Source organism: Sprattus sprattus (assembly GCF_963457725.1).
Source record: "Sprattus sprattus genome assembly, chromosome: 19".
NCBI lineage: Eukaryota > Metazoa > Chordata > Actinopteri > Clupeiformes > Clupeidae > Sprattus > Sprattus sprattus.
The window spans coordinates 14933492-14958450 of record NC_137917.1 but is presented as its reverse complement, the minus strand read 5'-3'; the positions used below and the strand labels follow the sequence as shown (position 1 = coordinate 14958450).

Genomic DNA, 24959 nt, shown 5'->3' with positions numbered 1-24959 from the left:
TAAAACAGAAACAGAAACTGTAGAAACAGTTTACCTGCCAGTGACGTAAAACGAGTGGTTTACTTTGACGCAGATGCTTGCCCCATGCGATTACATTTATTAACCGTTTTGCGGTTGCTGGTTATTGTTTTCTGACGCAGCACTGGACCGATTTCGATGGTTAATAATCCTTAGTAAAAATGTAGACCCCTAAAATATCTAAAAATAGGGCCCAGTTTGAAAAATACCCTTTCAAGTGTTCCTTTAATGTGCCACTTAAAAATGCTGAGGTGGAAAATCAAGCCACAAATGACTTCCTCTCTGAGAGGTGTTCTCATGTGTGTGTGGGTGTCAGAGGCAAGCGCAGATCTCTTCAGTCTTGTGTGATCTCGGAAAGTTCCTGCAGTCAACGTAAGGGTAAGGTCTTTTCTTAAAATGTGTCATCTGTCGTCGTGAATTACTGAATTTAAGATCAAGTTAACAATTTTTTTATTTAAAGAAAAGGGATGTTATCAATTTAAATAATTCTTGGGGAGACAGGTGCAGCCTTTTAAACTCTTTCTTCTTAAGCATTTTCCACCGATGTTTATGAGGTTGCCTTAACTCAGTTTACCTTCCTGAGACACATCTTCTCTTCTGTTGCCATGTTGAAGGTACTGTGGACAGCGGGATGAGGATAATTATTTTAGTCATGGTCTTGTTCTGCTTTGGGAGCTGCTGGGCCTCTTCAAACAAAAGTATTTTTCACAATTTTGCTTTTAATGTTTAAACAATCCTAGAAAATACAATTTAATTAAATGACATTCAATCACGATGTTCTGTATATGTATCAGAGACTGTGGTACCTGAAGTAAAACAGCAGCTACTTTTTAAATATCTGTAACCTTTTTCAAGTTGTTTTTTCCCCCTCAGCTGTCCATTCTGTTCTATTGGGAAGCACGATGGTTATGGACTGTGAAGGTGTAAAAAACACTCGTTCTGAAGAAATCCAGTGGACCTTCGGGAAAGACATGGCCTCTAAACATAATGTGCTGTATCGAAGAGACAAAAAAGGGCTTGTCTTGAAAAAAGATCATCACAAAATGATAATTGCAAAAAACATGTCATTGATTATCAATGATTTTAATAAAGACGATGTAGGGCTTTATCTCTGTGAGGTATGCCAAGGCATGTCATCATGCACCGTTACCACATCTGAATATATTTTAGGTAAGATTTCCAAACTTTAGGAGCTCTGCCTTAGCAGTTTCATTGTGGTATTATATAAATGATCACTTTACATAGAGTGCTTCCATCCTCTCATTGTTATCCTCACAGAAGAAAAGACTCAGCCATCAGAGTGGATTTATGTTGTTCGAGGTGGTGTCTACAGACATGAATGCCCACATGAAACGGGGGACACTGCCGAATGGACCTTTCAACCACTGTCGGGGAACCAAATTGGACAATATTCTCAAAATTCTTCTCTTGTTTTAACCAACATTCAAGACCACCTGGCAGGGATTTTCACTTGTTGGATTATGACACCGGACCTACGAGAGAGGGCTTTTTCCTTAACACTTTGCATCATCTCAGGTAAGATTGACTTCTGTGCTTGAGAATAACCACAAACATAACACTTTAAAAAGCCTTCATAAAAGAAGATAATGACTGCGTTATGAACATTCATGCAGTCAGTAAAGTCAGTTTTATAATGCAAATGTATATCTTTAACACAGGCATATCTGATAGTGGAGAATCTTTGCAGAACTGTACTCTTCTGTGCGGTAAACACAGCGAAATGGAGAAGTCAGATTCTCTTGTTGTGGTCACTGATAGAGAGAATATCACTGTATTCCACAAACCAAATGGACTTGTGGACTGCAATGTTACTGTAAATGGTGAGGCGTACGTTAAAGAAGACAACAGCCGATCAAATAGATCAGGTACGCAAATGTATTCTTGTGTCAGCTTTCCATGTTGCATACATATCATCTAAATAATGGCAACATGGGATCAAATAAATAGACAAATCTGGACACTGAATTGAACTGAAATGGAAACAAGCAAGCTTCATGCTCAGCTTTTGTCCAGCTTTGTATTTAACTTTTGTCCTTTAGTGTATTTATTTATAAACCTACACATCACAAGATGATTGTTTCATAATATGTTCCACAATTTCAGAAAAAAACAAATGTTCTCTTTTTCCCCTTACGGGTTTGCCCAACTGTCTAGAGGGCACAACAAATGCTCCTGGCTTGAACACAGAAATCAGCACTTATGCAGAGACCCCAGGTAAAATATGCACTTCAATCTATACTTCAAACTTGTAGTCCTGATGGGGACATCATACAGTAGAAGAAAAAAAAAAGTTATTTGCTCATGGAAATGCCTAGTCGTGTAATGATATTATTAAAGTATTTAATTCTCATATTGATTATAGGCATGTTTGTATTAATACAATTACTGCAAATATTTAATGTTAAATTTCATCTAGTTAGTTTGTCTTCATTTTTCCCAGACCCCAAAAGGTGTTTCTGTATCATCTTTCTTTGCATCCCTTCTTCTGTTGAGTAGCACTAAACTCAAGCAGCAGCCCTGCTGTGAAGTCGGTAGCGATCAGTTTATCCGTGGCTGGTCTGTGTTGCCTGGTGGTTGTGTTGGTAGCATGTCACCGAAGAAGAGTTGGAGGTAACAGAAAGAGAAGGCTTAATTGCACACTATGACTCACTGGTGTGTTTACCATTCGCATTGCATAAAGTTATTTCATAGTAGTATAGACAACACAACTTACCACAAGTAGTAGACAACACAACTTGATTGATGTGACTGATTGATTGAATGACACACTCACTGACCCATTGGTTGGTTAATTGACTCATTGATTTATTGTTTGATTACTTGATTGCTTGATTGCTTGATTGATCGACAGTGTCCAACATTGACTGCCCCAAAGATGTTTGTCGTAGCAACTCCCGCTTAGAGGTAAAACATTCATCTGAATGCACAATTTAATGCACAAGTTATCACAGTGTCTTGCTGACCACTTTTAAAACAAACATGAAACGCTTGCATTGGTTCCATCCTGATATTATTTCATACTTTTCTCTTTTATGGTTTTAGGATGAAATGCTCTACACTTCAGTGTGTTTTAGAAGACCTGATGAGACATCTGCAAATGTGTTGACATCTGCAAATGATTGTGTGTATAGTGAAATCAAAGTGCAAAGGGAGAAATTACCTATTGACTGTTGAATATGTTGAATCCTGAGTGTGTGCATGTTTTGTTACTGCTATTTATTGGAATAAAGACTGACTAATTGTGATCAACCACAAGAAACTTCCTTTTTTTCTTTCTGCTTTAATTATGACCGCCACGACTCTGGCGGAATAATATTACTGTTGTTACTCATATTTCAATAAAAAAAAACTTTATTGAAGCAACTTAATAATTACTTCATGTTTCATACTTATTTAACAATACAATTGTGGTGAGAATTTACACATCAAATATGATACAACAGGTATTTAAGGTAAACGTCAAGTATGTAATAAGATACAGCAAGTATTTAAGGTAATTTATTTGTAAATCTCTACATTTTGTCAGAAGGTCCAATCAACACATGAACATTGCATGTGTTAGTCTTTAGGCTAAAATTACACACACATATATATAAATACAATTATTCAGTGATTTTAATATTTTCACTATTGTTTTTTTTTTTACCTAGTTTCACTTAATTCTTAATTCTATTACAGCTATGCAGTACATCTAGTTTAAGCATAGGCTTTGAAAGACTTCCCTTCATCTTACGCTTGGTATTTGGGGGGTTATGATGCTAGAGAATGATAGACTACAGGAAGACAGGTGTGCATCAGTTGTAAATGTAATGTAAAAGAAAAAAAGACATCTGTTGTTTTTAATTTGTTGTGTTCACTGTGGAGGGCAAAGGTAAAGGTTAAAACACACTCAGAAGAAAGAGACAATCTTCAGTCAACATACACACACTTTGCTGTGTGTGACCACACTATCAAAAGGCCACGAGGGCAAATTCACGGATCTTCTAATAACAGAACACCTGAAAAACTTACTTCACTTGGGCTCATTTTCTCTCTGTTTCTGTTTGTTTTCTGTTTATGTAGTCTGTATGTTTTCTGTTTATGAAGTCTGAATAGGTTTTCTGTTCATGTAGTGTGTGCTTGTTTTCTATGTGTCAGTCTGTTGTTATTGTATTTACACCCAGTCTCATCAATAAGGCCATTAGTATACACAAAACCCATTTAATATTTGGACTGTATGTTACTAATGTATTAATATTCATTCAACCCTTTGAGCAACTAGTCAGTATTAAACAGTCTTTAGTACTTTGCTATACTACAGATATTTTAATTTAATGCATTCAAATGAATTCCCTCTTAATAAACTTTACTACTTAAGACAATTTTCCTGTCCCGTAAAGGCCTAACATACTGCCATAGCCCTCTAATCAGGTGTTTTCCGTTGGTGGAAGCATTTTGGTTGTCACGAAAGTGGCGTCTTAGGTGGCATTTGTGCCCATATAAATGAGCTCTTGAGCCCACAGTTGTGGTAGCACTTCACATTTTCCATTGAGTAAGTCATATTGAAAACTGCCACTACCTCATGTAAAGAGTTAATTATATGAAGCCACATCAAAATGGCATGTCATGGCAAACATTTCTTGGCATGTTTCTCAGCATGTAGTTTTTTTTATTCTACAGTTTTTTGTTTTGCCAGAGGAAATGCATGTTTTTTGCACTTGACACCCTATCTAGCACCAGTGTACCCAAAGCATTCTCACAAACACCTCTCAACTGCATAACACAGCCACAGCAATAGCGACATTCTATCTCACCTCCTTCCCCTGTCGCGCTAGGAACCGAATATCTGAAACAACACTGTAATACGTGATAAATGTGTGATGCATGATAAATGTGTGATACCTGATAAATGTGTGATACATGATGCCTAGCTTATGATACTGAAGACCACAAATCTAATTTACATAAAGACCAAGAGGTCTGTCAAGTTTGAAAGGGGATTGCATAGCAATGTCAACGCAGAGCCAATGGTTGCCTGTGCGTGGTTATTAGTATCTCATAACCATTTGTTTTTAGTTATACACAAGAAAATGATCAATTCATTGTGCTATTGGTTGGGGACTTCCCACAGCGGCCAATCCTCTCACTGTCACATGCAAGTACTTATACCCAACAACCTAACCTGACCAATATTACAACTGCCCCACTCTAGATCCTGAGCAACAGGATAAAACAGCAACGCACAGCTGTCTGTATGACTACCCAACATGACTGCCCGACCATAGAACCTGAGCAGCATGATACAAATACAAAGCTGCGTTTGTGAGCATTTCACTGAGGTTATCAAGCAGGCACCTTCCCCCTTGTTTTTGATTGAATTAGGCCCAAGACACCCACAACACTCACTGGCAAAGTCTGGCGTCCCAGACCCACCTCCCTCCGTACTCATGATGGGTTAGGACACATGCTATTAATGCATACAGATACACCTCGATACCACAGTGTTAGTTCAGGTAAATCCATGGACCACAACAATGATTGCTCCCATTCAGTGCCCCAGAAAAGCAATCCACATTCTTTTAGAAAACACTTGAAATTCAAATGTAAATAATGAGGAACCATAACACTGAAAAAAGTTCTCATGAGAAAATAATGATTCTGAAGATGAATGAGGGTCATAAATGCATGTGGGGGTGACACACAGGAAATACAAGCCTAAATGTTGATCAACCACATACAGCTACCTCTTGTTGCCTGCCTAAGAGATGTTTAGGATGACAGGCTTCTTCTTGTGTGACTTCTGCTAACTTGTGTGAGCTTCGTTGCAATGGCAGTTTACACAGTGGAAACACAAAAACCACAGACCAGCATGTTGTGGGAGCCAACATGACCTATTTCACACCCAAACAGCCTTCCACCAGAGTCAAATCTAGGACTTACCAAACAAGAACTATATTTGAAAAAATGCATAAACTAAATCAATGGAAATGGTCCTTTGAAGCCAACATGATACAGCCTGGTCACTGCACATGGACACCATGGTCAAGGAAGCTCGTCAGCGGCTCTATTTCCTGAGAAAGTTGGTCAGGAACGCAGGGATTTTCACAAACCTTTACAGGTGCACTATGGAGAGCTTGCTGATGGGCTGCCTCATGGTCTGGTACAGGAACTCCTCTGCCCACAGAGAGTGGCGGAGGTGGCAGGCACAGCACAGCGTATCGATGGCAACAGACTTCCAGCCATGTCTTCCACCAGTGGTTCCTGCGGAAGACACCCAGCATCATTAAGAACCACAGCCACCCTGTGCTCAGACTGTTCTCCTTGTCACCGTCTGGCAGAGGATACAGGAGGATGGCTGTACATACCGCCAGACTTAACCACAGTTTTTACCACCAGGCCATCAAGCTTCTAAACTCATATACCTAAATATTCCTTATCGCATATTTGCTTACCTGCTGGTCTGCACTGGGTCCTACTTACTGTGCTGTTTACGGCAATGCTTGCATAAAAAAGTACACCATCAACCATCACTGCCACTATTGAAGCAGGACTGCTATACACCCAATGTGAAATACTGTTGTATACACTCATCACTTATTTTTCACATAAAGTCTAATTTTCCAATGTGTATATAGTGTTATATTTGTATTTATATCTCAACCATCTTTTTTATTCTTATATTTAGATATTTTATATGTCTAGTGCTCTAATTGCTGAGCTCACCTGTTTTCTCGTCTTACACATTTCGTTGTACTGGTGACCCTGTGTTAACCTACATATGACAACTAAACTAAACATTCCATGAACAACTCTAAATATCAATCTAACGAACAACAATCACAAGAACAAACTATAAATATCAATTTAAACAACAACAATAATTGTAGGTAAAAATGTTAAAAGCTGAAAGTTATTTATTATGATAATTTAGGAATGACATCAGGTATGTGAATAACTAAAATTACCAACCATTAATCATAGCATGGCAAATGGCATTTGAAGCTACAGTAAGTTTGGGCCTAACTATTAAAAGCCTGCTAACATGTCTTTTAGAAATATAATGTCAAGCTGTATAAACTTTACTACGTTGTTGCAGTGTACTCTGGCCTGAAACACAAAGCTACAAAGTGCATATCCTGGAGGGTAAGTGAGAGCAACGGGGCTTTGACCTGTCATTCACATGGCCAAAAACTGTACTATGAAAATGAATTTGAAGTGATACCAAAACTAGCTGCCTATAAATAGACTACTTACCTCAAAGAGTGGAAAATTGTTGCTTTGTGTTGCTTTAATTAAAGTGAATTACTGGGACATTATTGTAAAGGATTGCCTGAAGAAATATACATTTCTCTGTCTTCTAATGTAGAGGACATTGTGAACAGAACAAAGCAGGTAATTTTCTAAGTTGTGATATCAAATTGCTTTCGCACTACGGCTTCAATGGGAAAGTAGCCTCATTTTTTTTTCTTAAATGTTAAAATACATAATTTTGCCTGACTGAATATCTGTAGCAAATTGTCCTTTTATTCTAATCACATCCATCCATATGTTAGCATCTCAATCATGAATCGTGTGTCCTATAAGTGAAAAGATGTCTTGAAACAAGTGCTTATATAAGTATTCTGTACAGTTAAAGGTAAGAGTCAAACTAAAAAGACAGCTGCATAATGGTCTGCAAATATAAACTTGATCAAATAGCCTACTCTCTGGTAATACTTTAGATGCCTGGATAATCTGAGAGTTGGTACACAAAGGAAAATGGTTTATTTTTCTTTAGTTAATTCTCTCCTTCTTTGCCATTTTGTATTTTTTAAAGCGATGTTTGAAATGTATTACTGGTGTCTTCCCGATTTGATCGTTTTTTAAAATATTTTTTCATTTTCATGACAAATCTCACCTCCTCCACATGCGTATGGTGACAGCTGCATTTCTCTGTTGTCTTCACGCCTGCAAGGTAATGCAGATTTGTTTATTTACCCAGTATCTCTCATACACAGATGTACATGACACAGAGGGCCTAAGGGATCACTACCAGAATCACCGTCCGTCACCAACAATAATAGTAATACCACCATATAAAACAATGCCATCAACACTGATCAGTTTTACTATAAAATTATAAAAACAGTAAACAAAACCCACACAGTACAAATTCTTCCGTCCAACCCGCATCCAACACCCAAGTGTAATTTCAGATCTCTGTAGTGTTTATTTTAAGGTCTTGGAAATAGTCAACACAATTAAGAGATGCTTGGTTGGGAAAGTAACATTCTATATACTATATGTATCAGCTTTGTATTTATTAGACATGGCACCAAGAGACAAAAAGTCAACAATTTTCATTTGAATATTTACTTTTTTAACGTCACGCAAACTCAGTTATGGACATGTTGTAAGTGTTGTAAAACACATGACTAATGGCCCTCTTTAATCGTGTTTATTCTTCTTACAATAAGTCCTATGTCAGTGTCATATGCACTGTCTGTTTCTCATACTTCACATGCCCCACAATGTGTTAATGTATTCATGTCACCTCACATGAGGGCTCTAGTCTGTGTAACATTCAGGTGTGAAGGCAACAAGTGCAGACCTTTTTCTCACCTCCTCCACAGGCATATGTTGATAGCTGCATTTCTCTGTAGTCTACACATCTGCAAGCAATGCAGATTTGTTTATTTTTGCAGCATGTCTCATGCACAGATGTACATCTGTCAGGGGTCAGTACCAGAACTTCCTTCGCCATCAATAATTTCACCATCAACCCGAGCAACAACATCAACACTGATCTGAATTATAAAAAATATTTAAGAACGAATTCTTCCATCCAACCCACATCCAACACCCTCTAAGTGTAATTTATCAAAATAAGTCAACCGAACAAGTCAACACACTTCTCTCTCTCACCTCCTCCACAGGCGTATGAGGACAGCTGCATTTCTATGTTGTCTGCACATCTGTTACACAACATAAATGTATTTATTAACCCAGCATCCCCCAATACCACCAACAACATCAACACTGATTATTTGTACTGCAAAATTGTAAAAAAAAACAGTGCAAGGTCACAAGTCAAACTGCAAGAAGCAGAGCTGTATAAGAGTGGAAATCAGGGAAAGTCTCTGGAATAGTTTCTTTACTGTGAAAGGAATATGATTAAAATATTAAAGTTGCCTCCCTTCATCTTCACAGTCGCTTTCTTTCATCTATTCAGTACTGCTCAACCATGACCTTTTTGGGTGGAATTTTTGCTGTCTGTTACAGAGAAAAAGCTTTTTTCCCTTTTCAATATAGCTACTTTTTTAAAGTAGAAGTCAATGGCCGACTAGAGACAGAACTCTGAAGACAGATCTCCTTCTTATGACCAACAAACAACAGAAACAGCCTATGCTACATCACGAATAAGACATGTAACACTATATATTTGTATCTACTTGTCACTGAGCCTCCCTTTAGTCTAATCTAGCTCAGTTAACTAAAAGTGATCATGATATTGAGACTTCAATAGACTACAAAAGCCTTAAACATTTTCTTACCAAGAGTTTTTCTCACTAGAGTTTAATGGATGAAACGAGATCTAGGAAGTTTTGCATGGATATGCTACTGAACAGAAAGTATTGTTATTGCTATCAGTCTGCATCACCAGTTGACCGTAGCCTACCACTAAACTCTCCTGACTGACACAACCACTGAACATGGTCGCATAAGCACCTAATGAAAAATGCCAAACACCACTGGAGATGTGGAATATACTTAAAGCATGTGACTCAAGAGGACATGCGCAGTAGAGAAGCGCCGAATATAACACAAAGCTGGGACCCAAGAGAAAGTAGCATGGTTGTTCTATGAGAGTGGCGGTACTTTGCAACAAATAAGTCCTATTATAAAACCTGCCTTGTTTGAGACATATGTGCCAGAGAGCATTAAAGTACACTATTTGAAATTGGGCTATTTTCAAGTTCTGGGACACATCGAATAATAGTTAGCCCCAAGCAAGACAGAGCCTGGCCTGTTCAACCACGGTCTCTTTTGGCTCCGAGATCCGAGGATACCGCTGTCAAATCGGGAAGCTACATTTGATTTGGAGATCAGCGTCCTCCAAGAAACTTCTTTGCAGGTTAGTTGTCCGTTAGCCGATTGTGATATGACAGCCTCGTAGCTCTTTGTACAGTATACATATGCATCCACACAGTTTTGGTTTTCACTGTCTGTGTAATCCATTGCAGGTTTAATTATTTCAGACATCATGCAGCCAACGTTAGTTAGCAAGTTAGCTATCCTAGCGGTACGAAACTCTATACCTGATAGGTGAAAAATCACCCTAGTTAGTTCAGGACTCCGGAGCTGCATGAAAGTATATTTATTAGACAAACAAACAACAACAATTGCAATTGGGCTCCCCTCCCAGCCGAGGCTGACAGTGAACGCCCTGATAAACTCTTCGCACAAAGTTTATATAGTCAGAAGTTTAGCTTTGAGCAGGGATGATCACGTGGTGGATTTCTCACGTCCGAGGCTCCCTGTCTTGCAAGGATGGCAGTTTTGCACAAGGTCGGAAGAAGCACAGTTCCTTTCTTATCTCCTCTGGTCTAAACATGCTCTTGTTCATATGCAGACTTAGTGGTACCTAATATTCTAGTTACACACACAGAGAGAAAAGCCATGCTCCTGCTTTCATAAGCACATGATTCATACAAGGAATATATTAATACAAGGCACTTGATTATTATATTCTTAAGTCATTAACAGTGTTTGGAAATAATCTCTATCAATACCAACTATATAATTAGGTAGAACTTAGGAAACGTATACAACCTAATTAGGATGATTGAACAGTCTACAGTTGTAGGTACTGCAATCTAGGCATTCTCCGTCGTTGTTTAAATAGCCTTTTGCCACTATTTTAAATTATTGTAACTAAGCTTAATTGTCAGGGGCTTGGGTTGTACGATTTGTCCAAGGTCTTGCTTTATCAATTTTTTGTCTAACTTAATTTTCATCAGACATCAACACATTTGCCCGTTGAGGAACAATGGAGGCACCGCCAGTGACTGTTATGCCAGTAACGGGCGGTGCGATCAACATGATGGAATACCTGCTGCAAGGTAAATATTTTCCTCTCTTCCTTTAAACAAGAGGTCGCAAACGCCTATCTGAAATGAAACTGCTGACAGAAGAATGCTGTATTTATTTTTTTAAGTGTCGACTATTTGGAGAAACGCCAATATGAAATTATACGACTGCAGTGAGTGTTGCACCACTAACTTAAAAAACATGAATTCTTGTCATGCCTCCCCTCTCTGGCTTCCCCACAGGAAGCGTCCTGGACCAGGCTCTGGATAGTCTGCTGCACAGGCTGCGTGGCTTGTGCGACAACATCGAGCCTGACACGTTTGCCGATCACGAGCTGGTGTACCTGCTGAAGGGCCAGCAGGGCCAACCCTTCCTGTTGCGTGCCCGCCGCTCCCTTGCCCACCCGGCTGCCCCCTGGCACCTCCGCTACCTGGGCCAGCCCGAGGTGGGCGACAAGAGCCGGCACGCACTGGTGCGCAACTGCGTGGACGTAGCGGCCTCGCACAGCCTGCCTGACTTCCTCAACGAGATGGGCTTCCGCATGGACCATGAGTTTGTGGCCAAGGGACATGTGTTCCGCAAGGGCGCCATGAAGGTGGTGGTGAGCAAACTGTCGCGGGTGCTAGTGCCGGGGAACACGGACAACACGGAGCAGCTCTCGTTGTCGTCGCTGGTGGAGCTCAGCGTGCTGGCGCCCGCCGGGCAGGACACGATGTCCGAGGACATGCGCTCCTTCGCCGAGCAGCTCAAGCCCTTGGTCCACCTGGAGAAGATCGACCCCAAGAAGCACACGTGAGGGAGGGGAGGGCAGGAATCGGGTCACCACCTGGAGTCATGATGGGGGTTCTTACGGGTTTGAACTTGAGTTTGTTGGTCTTTGCTGACAGTCTTCAAATTGCCCAGGTTAACTGGTAGACTGATGTTTCCAGGGGCAACATGAGCTGCCTGTGGCCCATGCTGCCTTTCCTCTCTCTTTGAATCCCTCTTTCATTTGTTTTACTGTAATTATGTTTGGCCTAAATTTAGACAACAGGAATTTTTCTCACCTCCTTATTCTTACACTCACCCAGACAGACAGACAGACAGACAGACAGACAGACAGACAGACAGACAGACAGACAGACAGACAGACAGACAGACAGACAGACAGACAGACAGACAGACAGACAGACAGACAGACAGACAGCATTTGTGTTGACATTCATTAGGGTGAATAAATAACTGTTTTATTTTTGTCTCTTGTTACAACTACAACTAATGCTTATCTCTCAAATACTCGCTAGATATTATGAGAGTAGTTTCAGAAGGTTTACACTGTCAAAATAAAATTTTTGTTGTAGGAGATTTAAAGTTTGTATTGCTTTCTGTTTTGTCAGTTTAAAGAAGTCCACATTTTGAGCTCAACAGCCAATGAAATTCCACTCCTCCCTTCTGTGGTCTTGAAGCACCGTGGTGATTGGCTGGAATTGTTTATGGCTAACTATGTGTGTTTCATATTCACAGAGTGTTTTTGAGTGCACACACAACTACCCCTAGAGGGCTGTGGGGGACAATTCACTGAATGTTAAAGAGTGTACTGGACTGGAATTGCACCCTGAAGAGGGGGGAATTATTTTGATTTCTCTACATTACAGTTTTTCTCCATTGCTTTGGCTCAATTCTTGAAACAGAAATGGCATTCTCAAAGCTTTGGCATTTGGCAAAATAGCCTATATGGTTCAGCACAACTACATAGATCACCTTCAAAAGGTCACAAAACAGTTAACTGAAGCTTCAAAACAAAATAATTTTCTCATATAAATAGTCAGTGCCCCCAAAATGAGGACATTCTCAAAGCTTTAAATATATTTGCCAAATCAACAGATGGTTTAGCAAAACACTATGGCAGACCTGCAAAAGGTAATTTCTCTCCCAAATTAGTTAAAATTAATTCCTTTTCTTATACATATAGTCAGTTCCCCCAAAATGAAAAGTTCCTTTGGCATTTTTAAACATTGCAGGTTGAAACGTTTAGATGTTTTCTCAGTATGGCAGTCGACCATAGAAATATCCCTCCTGTGCACATTTCAATCTTTGCTTAGTCCTTTGACACTGAATGGTTAGTGCAGTAGATGTTTTCTTTCCAGAATACTATGTGTATCAAGCAGAAAAAAGAACACCAGGAGCTTCTGGGTGTTGTATGGGCCAAGACTGGGAATGTGGGTGACTACCCCATTCTCTGAAATGGCAGTACATATTTGATGGAAGCATTTATACTCCTGGATAGGACCTGTCAGCTAACTAAACTTACTGTGTGATTGGTGATCGGATGTGTGAATCTCCCCCTTGATTTAGTAAAGTTCTAGTTACACCTGAAAATTAAGCTGATGATTCAAGAGATCCATATTACAGTATATAGCATGATGTTTTTCATGGTATTAGGTGCCTGAAGGATTTTGACAGTGGAGTGAACTATTGTGCAGATGATAATGTACACAAGGAAATTATGCCAACATGTTTTGCAGAGAACAACGACTTGACTGAGAAGCAACAGTCAGTTTAGACCAGCCAGATATATTCAATTGGTAATTGGGCTGACTGAAGGCAATTGTACTTGTCATTTTCAAGAATGAGCGATTACAATTGCAATTTGATTAAAGGAATGAGAAATTTAAATCTGTTGTGAACAAGTGCACAGTGGTTTGGAGGTTTGCACGTGTTGTTTTGAGTGTTTTGTGAAATGAGCTAAAACAATGGAGAAAAATGTAATATTTATATAGTATTTACTTTTTTTTTTCAATTAAGCAACACAATTTTCTTTTACATTCTATGAATCATCCACATTTGCATGTGTAAAGTAGTTTTAAATTAAGTCTTATACATCTGTCCAAGGTTGAAAAAGTAATACAGTGACACATCATTTGGCCCAGGCTTTTAAGCAACTTACACTGAGGTACAAAAAGCCAATAAATGGAGTAAGTTACTGAAGAGTTCAGCTGCATGTCGAAGACCATTAGGAGTTTTTACTGTTGCTTTTTGATTAGGTGGCATTTAATCTATGATTTGAATTTAATTGAAGCGATCAAGTGTATGTCACTCCATCTTTATCCACTAGGAGGAGTTCTTACTCCTTTATTCAATGAAGCCTATCCTCCTTTGGTAAATCACCCCCGCACTGTATACATCTGCTTTATGTGTGTGTGCTTTGGTTGCCATGGCAATCATTAGGCATAAGCTATGCAGTTCACCCCCCAAATCTCTCTCGCTCATCTTCTCTAATTACGCTCCTCAATTGCTTAATGGTACACATACCTGTGAATGTTCCCTCTCCTTTCTCGCCAACAATAGGCTCCAGCATTTCATTTCCCTCTTTCTCTTTCTCCCCCTCTTGGCTCGGTGCACTTGATTTCCTGTTTCATTAGTGCCGTTTGGCCATTACCGCTGACGCCAGAGGCAGGCCTGCTGGAGAAGGCCATCAGTCCTGAGGTGATGCACTCTTCTCTCGAGCTGCTCTCTCTCTCTCTCTCTCTCTCTCTCTCTCTCTCTCTCTCTCTCTCTCTCTCTCTCTCTCTCTCTCTCTCCCTTCCTTGCACACTCTCTATCCCTTGCTCTCTGCATAATGTATGGAGCCATTTCTTTGTGTACGTGCCTCTGAGAAGCGTGACCACTCATCTTAACTGGAGATGGAGATCATTAAATTGCAGACTCTAGGCTCTCTTGCATCTTGTGTATGTGAGAGTGTGTTTGGGTGTGTGAGAGTGTGTGGATGGATGCGCAGAGCCACTGATTGCTGTAGCTATACACTTGGACTTGTTTGAGGTAGAAGATGTGAGGTCACCTGAGATTGTGTGTGTGTGTGTGTGTGTGTGTGTGTGTGTGTGTGTGTGTGTGTGTGAGCGTGCAGGCTAGCTTATGTACATAAATAAGGGGGGAGCTGTCACTCTGAATTCACTTGCTTGCGTGTCAGAGCTGTTTCCGGAAGGTCACGCATGATATGACGGGAGCAGAGGCGAGGAGGATTTCGTTTTCTACTAGTGCCACCTGTCACCGTTGAAGCCTACCTGTAGTGGCCATGAGACGTGCGGTAAGGCGTTTAGCTTAATCAGACGCACGTTTGATTTCAGGGTTTCTCGCAGGTAGCTGCTGACTAGAGCAGACCTCATCAGGATGGTATTCTCCTTTTGTGTTCAATGATAGACTTCACTGACTATTTTAAATCTACTGAAAGATAGTATGTCAACAGTAGGTTAGGCAAAAGCTAAGCATGGTATGGTGGTTATTTTATACTTGTCCCTGCTCTAACACCAAGTTTGTGGCTTTGGATGCACAAGTAGGTCAATTTTTTCTTTACGTGGTATTGATGGAGATAGTTTAGCAAATGTAGCAATAATGTAATGAAGACTTAAAGACCGGCACATCTGTAAAATTTTACATGTATTTATACATTTAAATATTTCACAACTATCCCTGAATTTGAACTTGAGCTACACGAGTCAAAGCAGACAGCTTAAGGTGCTGCCTGTGCCAGAATTGCTACAAAAAGAAAAGACTGGGAAGTGACATTTGTGAGAGACCCTATGCTTACTGCTGTGCACCTCAATTGGTTTTGTGGGTTTTTATTTTCAGACTCCGAATTTGCCAGAAATTTAAATGCAGCCTCAACACTGGGGGCCCCCATGTCTTTAAATTCAGTGAAATATAATTATCTTTATTCCATTTAGCCTACCTGGCCTAACTACCAGTTGGTCAGGCATCAGGTCTGTTTCCACAGCCCAATAGCACACACACTCACTCTCTCTGCTCGCTTTGCTCTATTTCTGCCTCGTATGTCTTTTTCCTACAGAGCTTCTTGTGCAGGATCCTCAGTGTTGCAATGGTGTTATTTTCTGCCATTTTAAGGGCAGGCTCATTTCTCAACTTCTTCATTTTGGTGGCTGCTCTTATCCAGACTAATCACTCTTTGTGAGCTGACAGTCTGGGGGCCATCATTAATGTTGCAACCCTGGGCATGAAATAAATAAATAAACCACTACCAAACACACAAAATACGAACAATGAATCTAATAAACAATATCTCACTAAATGGCCCCCCTCCTGTCAGACCAAGTCTTATCAGCCTCTTAGTGTTGAACTTGAAAAAAGGATTAGAGTCCTGCGTCAGATCACATTAGTTAAAGGGGCCCGTGTCACTCTTGGTCCTCAGATGGTGCAGAGGAGGCGGTTACTTCTCAACTCCCAAATCTGCCCCCCTCCCCCCCCCCACACACACAAAAAAACACCCTCAAGCCTGGCTCTGACAACTTCATCTTGGAGTGCTCTCCTGTGTGGAGAGGGAGACACTGAGTGGCAGCATCCTTGGCATGATAAGTCCGCTCTTGCCGGGGTAGGAAGTGTTCAAGACGGCCTGGGAGCATGCCAGCGAGGGGTGAAATCCGGCCTCACCTATTCTCCGGAACATTCCCCTGCTCTTGGAGACGCGCCATCTCCTTCCTGTGTCATTGGGCGTGTGTAGCCTATACTTAGAAAAAAGAAGGATGAAGTGGTGAAGGAGAAAACTGGAGCCAAAAAAAGGAGAGAAAGAGACAGCGAGTGAGATTCAGCAATGATGCTGACCTCTTGCCTGCTCTGTTCACCCCAGCAGACAGCACGTACACACTTTCAGATGCACAAACACACACACACGGTAGCCTTATGTAACCTACCAAGGCAGACCAGACTGAACTGGAGAAGGGAGGCTGGTTCTTGTTTGCGAAGCCAAGAAAAAAAGAGGGAACCATCTGAAACGTCAATGAAATTCCGTAGTGGCTTTTTTTTTTTTTTATTACCTCTCCTCCCCTTTCTCCTCTTCCCCCTCCTGACCGTTGTCCTGACTCGCACTGGTGGAGGCAGCAGCTTCACTCCCGCCAGCCCTTGTTGGCCAGGTAGCAGCATGGCTTCTGGCGGCAGCATGGAACACTCTGTTCTGGGATCAGCCGCAAAGCACACAGCGCCAGCCCTCCTGCCTCTGGAATGTCTGGTATGGAGGACCGTGTGAAGCTCCCTGCCTTAAGGGGCACCCACACACACACATACACACACACACACACACACACACACACACATAAAAGCACACAAACACATTAATACACATAACATTTCACACCAGGCACACACAATTATGCTCACATACTCAAACAGTACACAATCCCTTTCTTTCTCTCTCTCTCTCTCTCTCACATACACACACACACGCACATGCATACACATACAAATACACATAGGAGGACACACACAATCATATTCACATAGACAGAGTCTCTCACAAAACCCAAACACTGAGCAGTTGTGACACACACAACATTTAACAAGACTCACACAATCATGGTCTCACACACATACATACACACGAACAGTACACAATCATTCTCTCTCATACACATACATACGTACACATGACACACACACAATCACATTCACATAGACAGAATCTGTCACAAAACCCAAACACACACAACATTTCACACAAGACTCACAATCATTGCTATCACACATACATACACACAAACAGCACACAATCACACAAAATCACACATATCACACACAAAACACGCACAATCACAAAGACTGTATCCGGTGCAAAATACAATCAGACACAGACACTCGAAAAACATATTCATATTCAAAGCACTCTCTCACCGACACACACAGACACAGTGTGCAGACACACAAAACCTAGTTCTGTATCCCAGCCATTGTCCCCTCTTCTTCTGCCCTCTCCTGCTGTAAGTTTAAGGGTGTGTCCTGTTGTGCGACTGCTGTTATTACCATGTAGTGAATTTGAATAACAGAGTTATAGAGAAATGCCTCGTTGAAAAGCAGTTCAGAGATCGTTCCAGCACAATGCTTGTAAATTGCACTTTTAACCACACCAGTGTTAGGGTCTGGTAGACTTGGTCTGATATTCAAATATTCACATTCATTTCTTGGTAATGAGTGCCACGTGTTGGCATCCTTATTTTGGGATTTAAAATCAGGACTGTGTAGTGCGTACGCAACACAAGGTTATCAAGGTGGATGTTTTTGCAAATCCAGATGTTTTTTTTTTTCCCCCTCTGCAAGGTTTTTACTGAAGGACTATGTCTGTGTGGGTTAATGTGTGTGTGCGTGTGTGCATTTGCTTGTGTGTGTGTGCATTTAATCTCAGGTGTTTTACTGTGATTCTCAATTGTCCACCTTGCTTGTCTCATCTGCGTTAGGCGTGCGCTGCCTCTCAAGACAGTCTCCACGATGACACACACACACTGACACGCCTGTGAGTTTGCCGTGGGTGTGTTGTGCAACGACTCCACTGTGCCCAAATTGCGGGTCTGCTGGGTGGAAGGAATTCATGCTTGTATGTGGACGTGTTTTGCGGATTGGGATTGTGGTGGTTTATGTCACCCTTGGAATGTCTCAGTCCATTGTGCTGTGCTCTTAGGCCCTCCCTGAGCCAGAGACAATGATCCCCAGGGTTGCTCAATGACTGCTTTTTTTGGGAGTCAAAAGAGTGTAACAACAGGCATACTAATCTGCAGTCATGCTATGGTTTGTGGGTCTTCATTTTTTAGAGGAAATGGATCACACCTTCTTTGACAGAAGCCAGCTCTAAATTGCTTCTAGGGTCCGCTAGCAAAACAAATCACACCAGGAAATTGCATGGGTACAGCTACTCAGACTTTAAATGCCTTGAATTTTAAACTGTCATCTGTCATCAAAAAGTGAAACATCTTTATATTTTATACATCTAAATACATACTATCATAACGTTAGATGGACATTAATATGACATTTGAAATGATCTTTGCCCACGGCACCCTAACTCTGTTTTCAAGTTTGTTTTGATTCCGTAAGATGCAAAGCATCCTGTGCTCTTGTTTCAGCTTGCGCGACGGCATTTTCCAAAACCACTAACCCATGTGTTTCGTGTTAGTCGTTAACCCCCTCTCTACGTCTACTCTGGTACTACCTCCCTAACACCGAACATCCCAACTATCAACACTCTCAGGAGGAGAGTTGAAGTGCACTACATAGCCTAAACTAGAACAACAACAACTTTGATGGGTAGTATACCATTATATTTGATAATATATGGTTAGTTTTGGAAGACCACAATGCGAATTGTCTTGGCATGGTGTGATGTTGTTGGTACGTTGAATAGCAGCACACTAAACTAAAAGGCTACTTTATTGCAGCATTACCGAGGTAAGTCAAATTGACTTTTATCAGGAGGCGGCGCCATCGTTCACTGCGTGGATGGAATCCCCTCGGTTAAAGTAGCAGCTCCAGAATTATAAACAGGTCACAATAAGGCTGTCGCGGTGACCGTTGTCCTCACCCATTGTGCCCCATGGTTTAAGACAGACTCGCCATCAGCAGACAGACTAATGAGATGTACAGGGAAGAAACTAAAATCTCTCACCTGTCGTAAAACCTAGACAGAGACAACTCATCATATTTTTCAAAGCTCAAAGCCCCATATATCAGATAAACCCCAGGGTTATCTAATCTCTGATAATCTCAACTAAATCTGTTTAATCGTGGCGGAGAACTGCATTGCCAGAGTGCCACAGAGGTGTCCTAGTGAACCTTGTAGGTTATTGACATGGAATATGATGCCTTTACGTGGGCTTGGAAAATGTACCATGCTAAGAATAAGGCATTTTTTTCACACTGTGCTTCGAACGGACACTTTTAGGACAAAAAGTTGGTGAATTGCAATCACTTTACTAGGCTCACGATTTTTCTGACCTCTTGGATTCACCCACTTTGTATGGTTTAGACGGGCATCAAACTCACATTATGTTTAGTGAATTACACCAAAAAGCTGCTTTACAAAACAGACTTTCCATGCAGCGTATGTCTAATGTTAATTATATAAAACAAGACAGTGCATTGCCTGAAACAGAGCCGTTTGAAGCTGAATACATCGCACCGGACGAAAGACCTCTCTGAGTTTTAACGGAACCGCTACTCCAAGTAGTCTCGGTTTTCACCTCTACCCTCCCTTTCTCCACCTGCTCCTGAGGGCGTGCACTAAACACACTGTTACCGGAGGTATACATTTATGCTACTGAACTCTACAACGGAGAGTCGCCAGCATGCACAACCACGCTGTATGAAGAATGTGATTATCAGAGACTGATTTGGATTAAATTAAATCAATCGTGACACTCGCACCACGTCGACCTCCAGCAACATACAAACCCGCGCGAAACGTATGCACAAGACTACAAGACTAGACGCTCGCGCTGATTATGACCGCATCCGAGGCTCTCTACAAGACGAGCGCGTGGTGGGGAAGCATCAGTTATAGGTCACAACTCAACGCACAAGGAGCTTGCGCGCGTCCTCTGTTGATAAGACACTAGACCTTCTAACTTAAAAGAAATTTGCGCTTATATTTGCGACGACTGTTGAACGTACAATTTTACTCCAGGTTCTCTATTCTAGATTCAGAATCGTTACACTACATTGAAGATTTTTTTCAGGAATTCCAGAAGAAATATCATCTGTTGCTGCAACCGGTTTCATTAAAGAAAGAAATTCACCAAACGCTGGGAAGAGCCCTTGTAGACCGACATTGCCTTGCGCACGCTGTGATTGGAAACAGGAGATGGATTTAAGTCAGTGCTCTCCGACTGGCTTGCGTGTTTTAGCGTAAAATGAAATGGCAGAGGGACTGTGGTCTTCATTGATGCTTTTATTTTCTTTACACATTGTGTTTCGTACGATGCTGTGAAATGGTCCATCTCTACCACTGCCGGATTTTCTGCTGTACTCTCCCCTCTCCTTATTAAGCTAGATTCCATCTGACGGGCAACGTGTTTTCCCATGAAGTGGTGGAGATAATACAGAGACATCTTAAGGATTTCTTTCACTGAACAATTTATAAATATTTTTGGCTTAATGATGATGATGGAGGACGATGAATTGGAGACACAGGTTGAAATCGATCCGGATTTCGAACCACAGAGCCGACCTCGCTCATGCACCTGGCCACTGCCGTGTCCTGAGGATTTCCCCGGACCGGAGGTTAACGGAGGTCTGCCGCTCACCACCATTAAGGTGGAACCGGATAGCGTGCCTTGTTGCAGAGCGGGGAAAAGGGGTGTTGCGCCCACCGATCTGAAATTAGCGGGGGCCTCGGCCCCAGCCGCACCAGCCCTCCCCTGCATGGCAGGAGCCGCTCTCGACGTTGCCGGCCAGCTTCGAAAGGCGAAATCGTCCCGGCGAAACGCATGGGGCAATCAGTCCTACGCAGACCTCATCACCCGAGCTATCGAGAGTACGCAAGATAAAAGACTCACGTTGTCTCAGATCTACGACTGGATGGTCCGTTTCGTTCCATATTTCAAAGATAAAGGCGACAGTAACAGCTCAGCTGGCTGGAAGGTAAGACACAGGTCACCATGTAGTGCGCTTGAAGAAAGAGGACGTGGGGAGATTGGCATTACAGCAGTTTTTGTTGATAATATTAACTCAAAGTCTTCCATGATGGCATATTCCAGCAGACGGCGATACTTTTTGTTGATATAACGGCACATGTGTGTACAGCTGCTCACCCCAGTGGAGTTCATGATGGTGTGTCAGGCTCCAAGTAACTCATTCACACTTTCTCATCCAGTACGTGTCAAATGATCAGCGCAGGCATGGGCCAGTGTATGTGTGTGCGTATTTGTCTCTGTCAGCGTGTAACATATGTGAGCTTGATCACGATGAGATAGAACGGAGAGGTGCATGCATAGATGGTGAGGTGCATACCTCTCCATGTCACCAGACAAGTGTCATCAACCAATGTGCTTTTTCTGTAGTGTTACAGGATGTAAAGTCACTTAAAGAGATACCACGCGTGTTTTGTTGAATCACTCAGCTTCATATCGCCAGGCTCCGGCGGAGCTTGCTCCCGCTCCAAACGCTTCAGTACCTGCCCCTCACTTGCCTAGTTGAACCCTCATTGAATTCCTGCCAGCATCGTACTGTCCTCACAGACTTGGTATTATTTTCCTTTAAATTAAATCTCATGAAATTGTGAGGCGTTATACGCTTGATGAGCATGGTTGGATCTCCGTTGTGCTATTAAAAAGAACAGAGACCTCTTAAAAAAGATTAACGGCGTCCAAAATCCTTTATAAATCGCACGCTTAGGTTGAAAATTCATTACATGCATGGGTGTGAGTATTAAGGCTTGCATTTAGAAGCAGGCCTCATTAGGCTCTCCGAGAGAAAGCATTCCAACTGCTGCTCAGTCCCACAACAGCGTGTCTCGCTCGGTAGACTCCACTGTAGTTAAACCCTCGCTGGATTTCATTGTGTGCCATCTGTACCACTTCACTTGTTGCACTGAGCCTCATGACGGTTCCATCTCAGTTGTCTTTCTTTTCGTATCCACCACTTCTCCATGTCTGCTGTGTGGGAAAATGAAACAGGCGTTTGGGCTTTCTCTCCCATGTGTGACCATAGGATCTCAGATTTGTGAGTCAGGGCACATGTCCCGTCCCCCCCCCCCCCCCCCCCACACACACACACCACAGCTCTTTCCTGTTCCTTTTCTTTGGCAGTTTTCAGAAATCTGAACACACTCCATCAGACCAAAGCACTAGCATCCCTTCTAGACACGAAATACTTTGTTGTATTTGATGGACAATCTTTGGTGCACTGCACTCAAGGTTGTTCCAGTATGACCTTTTGACCCTGTCTTCATAACCACCATTCTGTATTTTCCCCTCACTGACACTTCAAGCTGATTGTTAGTCCAGTGCCCAGGCCTTAGGAGGGGTTACATGATTACATTTACAGCCCAGAGTATTTCCATTTAGCGAGTGATAGAAAACCTGAGTCTTCCTTTCCTTTGTCATCATCATCATCTTGTGCCGCACATCGTGTCATTAAGGCAACCAAGCCAAAAGACACGTGCTTAATAGAGGGACCTTGAGTCCATTACAGACTAATCTCAGAAAGACAACCTCATTGAAAGACAAAAAGGCCCCCCAAACCATCCCGACATAATGAAAACACGAGATGGATGTTCACATTGAATCCCTTAATGTTACACAGGGACGGTAGGCTTTGTTTCGGAGCCTCTAATGGATTTCTAAAAACCCATATCTCCCAAGACATAGTTGACCTTCTGCTGAAGACTCGGTGCTGTGTCTACCATGCGGTGAGTGGACTGTGCGCCAACCCCACTTCAGTCAGCATTAGTGGCTTAAAGTACAGCACACACTTGAGCCTTTCGCTGAAGAGAAACACAAAGCCAGCAACGTTGCCGCTTTGTGATACTGCATTTCTCATTAGTCTGTACTCTAATCCTGAGAAAAATATGCTATCTCGCTCGCAGGAACCTAGTTTAAAGACATAATTAGAGAGCCAGGTTGACCAGTGGGTTCAATACATGAGAATAATCCATAGCCTGTAAAGATGGTACACTCTGTTGTAAGGAGGTTGAGTTTGGTATAGCTCTCTTATAATGCTTGAGTTTGGAGTGACACAATGGCGTGAACGATTGACAATATGTTGTGCTGAAGTTGACAGTGATTTACATACTTGAGTATTGGCACATGGGGTTTTGAATGATACATTTGCTTAGGTTGTCATGGACAGACTCATGATAATGGCAAATGTTCCATTTGTTCACAACTTGAAAAGCCCCTTCCCCCATTTATATTGTTGATGTGTTTGAACCTGGATATCTGAGTGTCATTTATTGGATAACCTAAAAAAAAGAAAAATAGAAGAAAAAAACTTGGTACAGAATGAATTCCTGTTCCAAACAAACTGATGTTTTTTTTCCCTCAAGTGTCTGTGAACAGATGTGAAACAATGGCATGCTGAAGACCCCGCCATTATCAAGGCCTTGTGGTTCACCACTGAGTCGGCTGTTTCTATATATAAGTCAAAACACCCAAAACCAAATGCAATCCATGGTCGCCTTGTTCAACCGCCGAGCCACAGCTCTGCCTTCAAACCCAGACTGAGGTTTCTGACGTAAGTCTGTGGTGTGGAAGCCGTTCTGGCCAAAGGTGTGTCTGCAGGTGGGCCATCTTTGTTATCTTGCCCAGCTGGTAAGGAGGTCCCCAACCCCCACCCCAGCCCCCCCCTCCCTCAGCACACCTTCAGTGCTAGTCCTCCTGCACGTCCTTGCCTTACGCAATGGGCAAATGAGGGGGTTGGCCAACACAACTAGCCAGGCCAGAGCTATTCTGAGAAACCTGTCGAGACGTCGCCCTTCCCAGGTAATGAAGGTGATTAGACTGGGCCTTTTATACGTGCGGTCTTTGACTCATGAACCTAATGATCTGACCCTGAATCCCCAAATACGCTAAACCGACAGCTGGCAGTCTTTCAGCAGTTTCCCCTCCCTTTGCGGTGTAAAACCACTACTGTTTATTATGCTGTAGACACACTGCTTTAGACAGACTATTACTTGTATTTAAAAAAAGAAAATGTAGACAAGTCATCAATAGAGCAAATATGCAGCCGGCAATGTCGACACACTGCTAATTCATGCCCAAGGCTGTCATTTAAGATGCTATAACTTGAGTTGTGGTTGCTTGCTCCGGAGGGTTTCCCTCATATGCAGTTCACACAGTTCAACGAGGATGCCTCCTTCAACGTGAGGCTGCTTGAGTTTCACTCCGCTAAGTAGTGCCAGTTATTCTCATCATGCTTGTGTGTGTTTATGTGTGTGTGTGTGTGTGTGTGTGTGTGTGTGTTGTCTGGTGCCGTTGTGTGTGTGTGCTTGCATTTGGCTGCATTTTGCATCATCCTACAAGGCTGTAAATCCAATCAATAGCATGTTTAGTTGATCTGCCAAGCATTTGAATGAGTAGTGGTGGTGGTGGGTGTTTTTTTTTTTCATTTCTCTTCACTTCATG

The 24959-nt window shown here is 41.9% G+C and overlaps 2 protein-coding genes across 2 annotated transcripts in view; both read left to right on the top strand.

Moving 5' to 3' along the window:
* The first annotated feature begins 9842 nt into the window (after positions 1-9842).
* On the top strand, positions 9843-12432 carry med18 (mediator of RNA polymerase II transcription, subunit 18 homolog (yeast)). Its single transcript, XM_080858664.1, has 3 exons — positions 9843-10132; positions 11019-11120; positions 11331-12432. The coding sequence occupies exons 2-3, from the start codon at positions 11048-11050 to the stop codon at positions 11882-11884; spliced, it is 627 nt and encodes a 208-aa protein (XP_080714790.1). The 5' UTR covers positions 9843-10132; positions 11019-11047; the 3' UTR covers positions 11885-12432.
* Positions 12433-20991: 8559 nt separating this feature from the next.
* The window catches only part of LOC308380243 (forkhead box protein O6-like), a gene marked incomplete at both ends in the record, with an annotated part of 43573 nt that continues 39605 nt past the window's right edge, over positions 20992-24959 (top strand). Inside the window, one exon of the mRNA XM_080857523.1 lies at positions 20992-21477. Coding sequence (XP_080713649.1) covers positions 20992-21477 — 486 coding nt within the window. The remainder of the gene's footprint in view (positions 21478-24959) is intronic.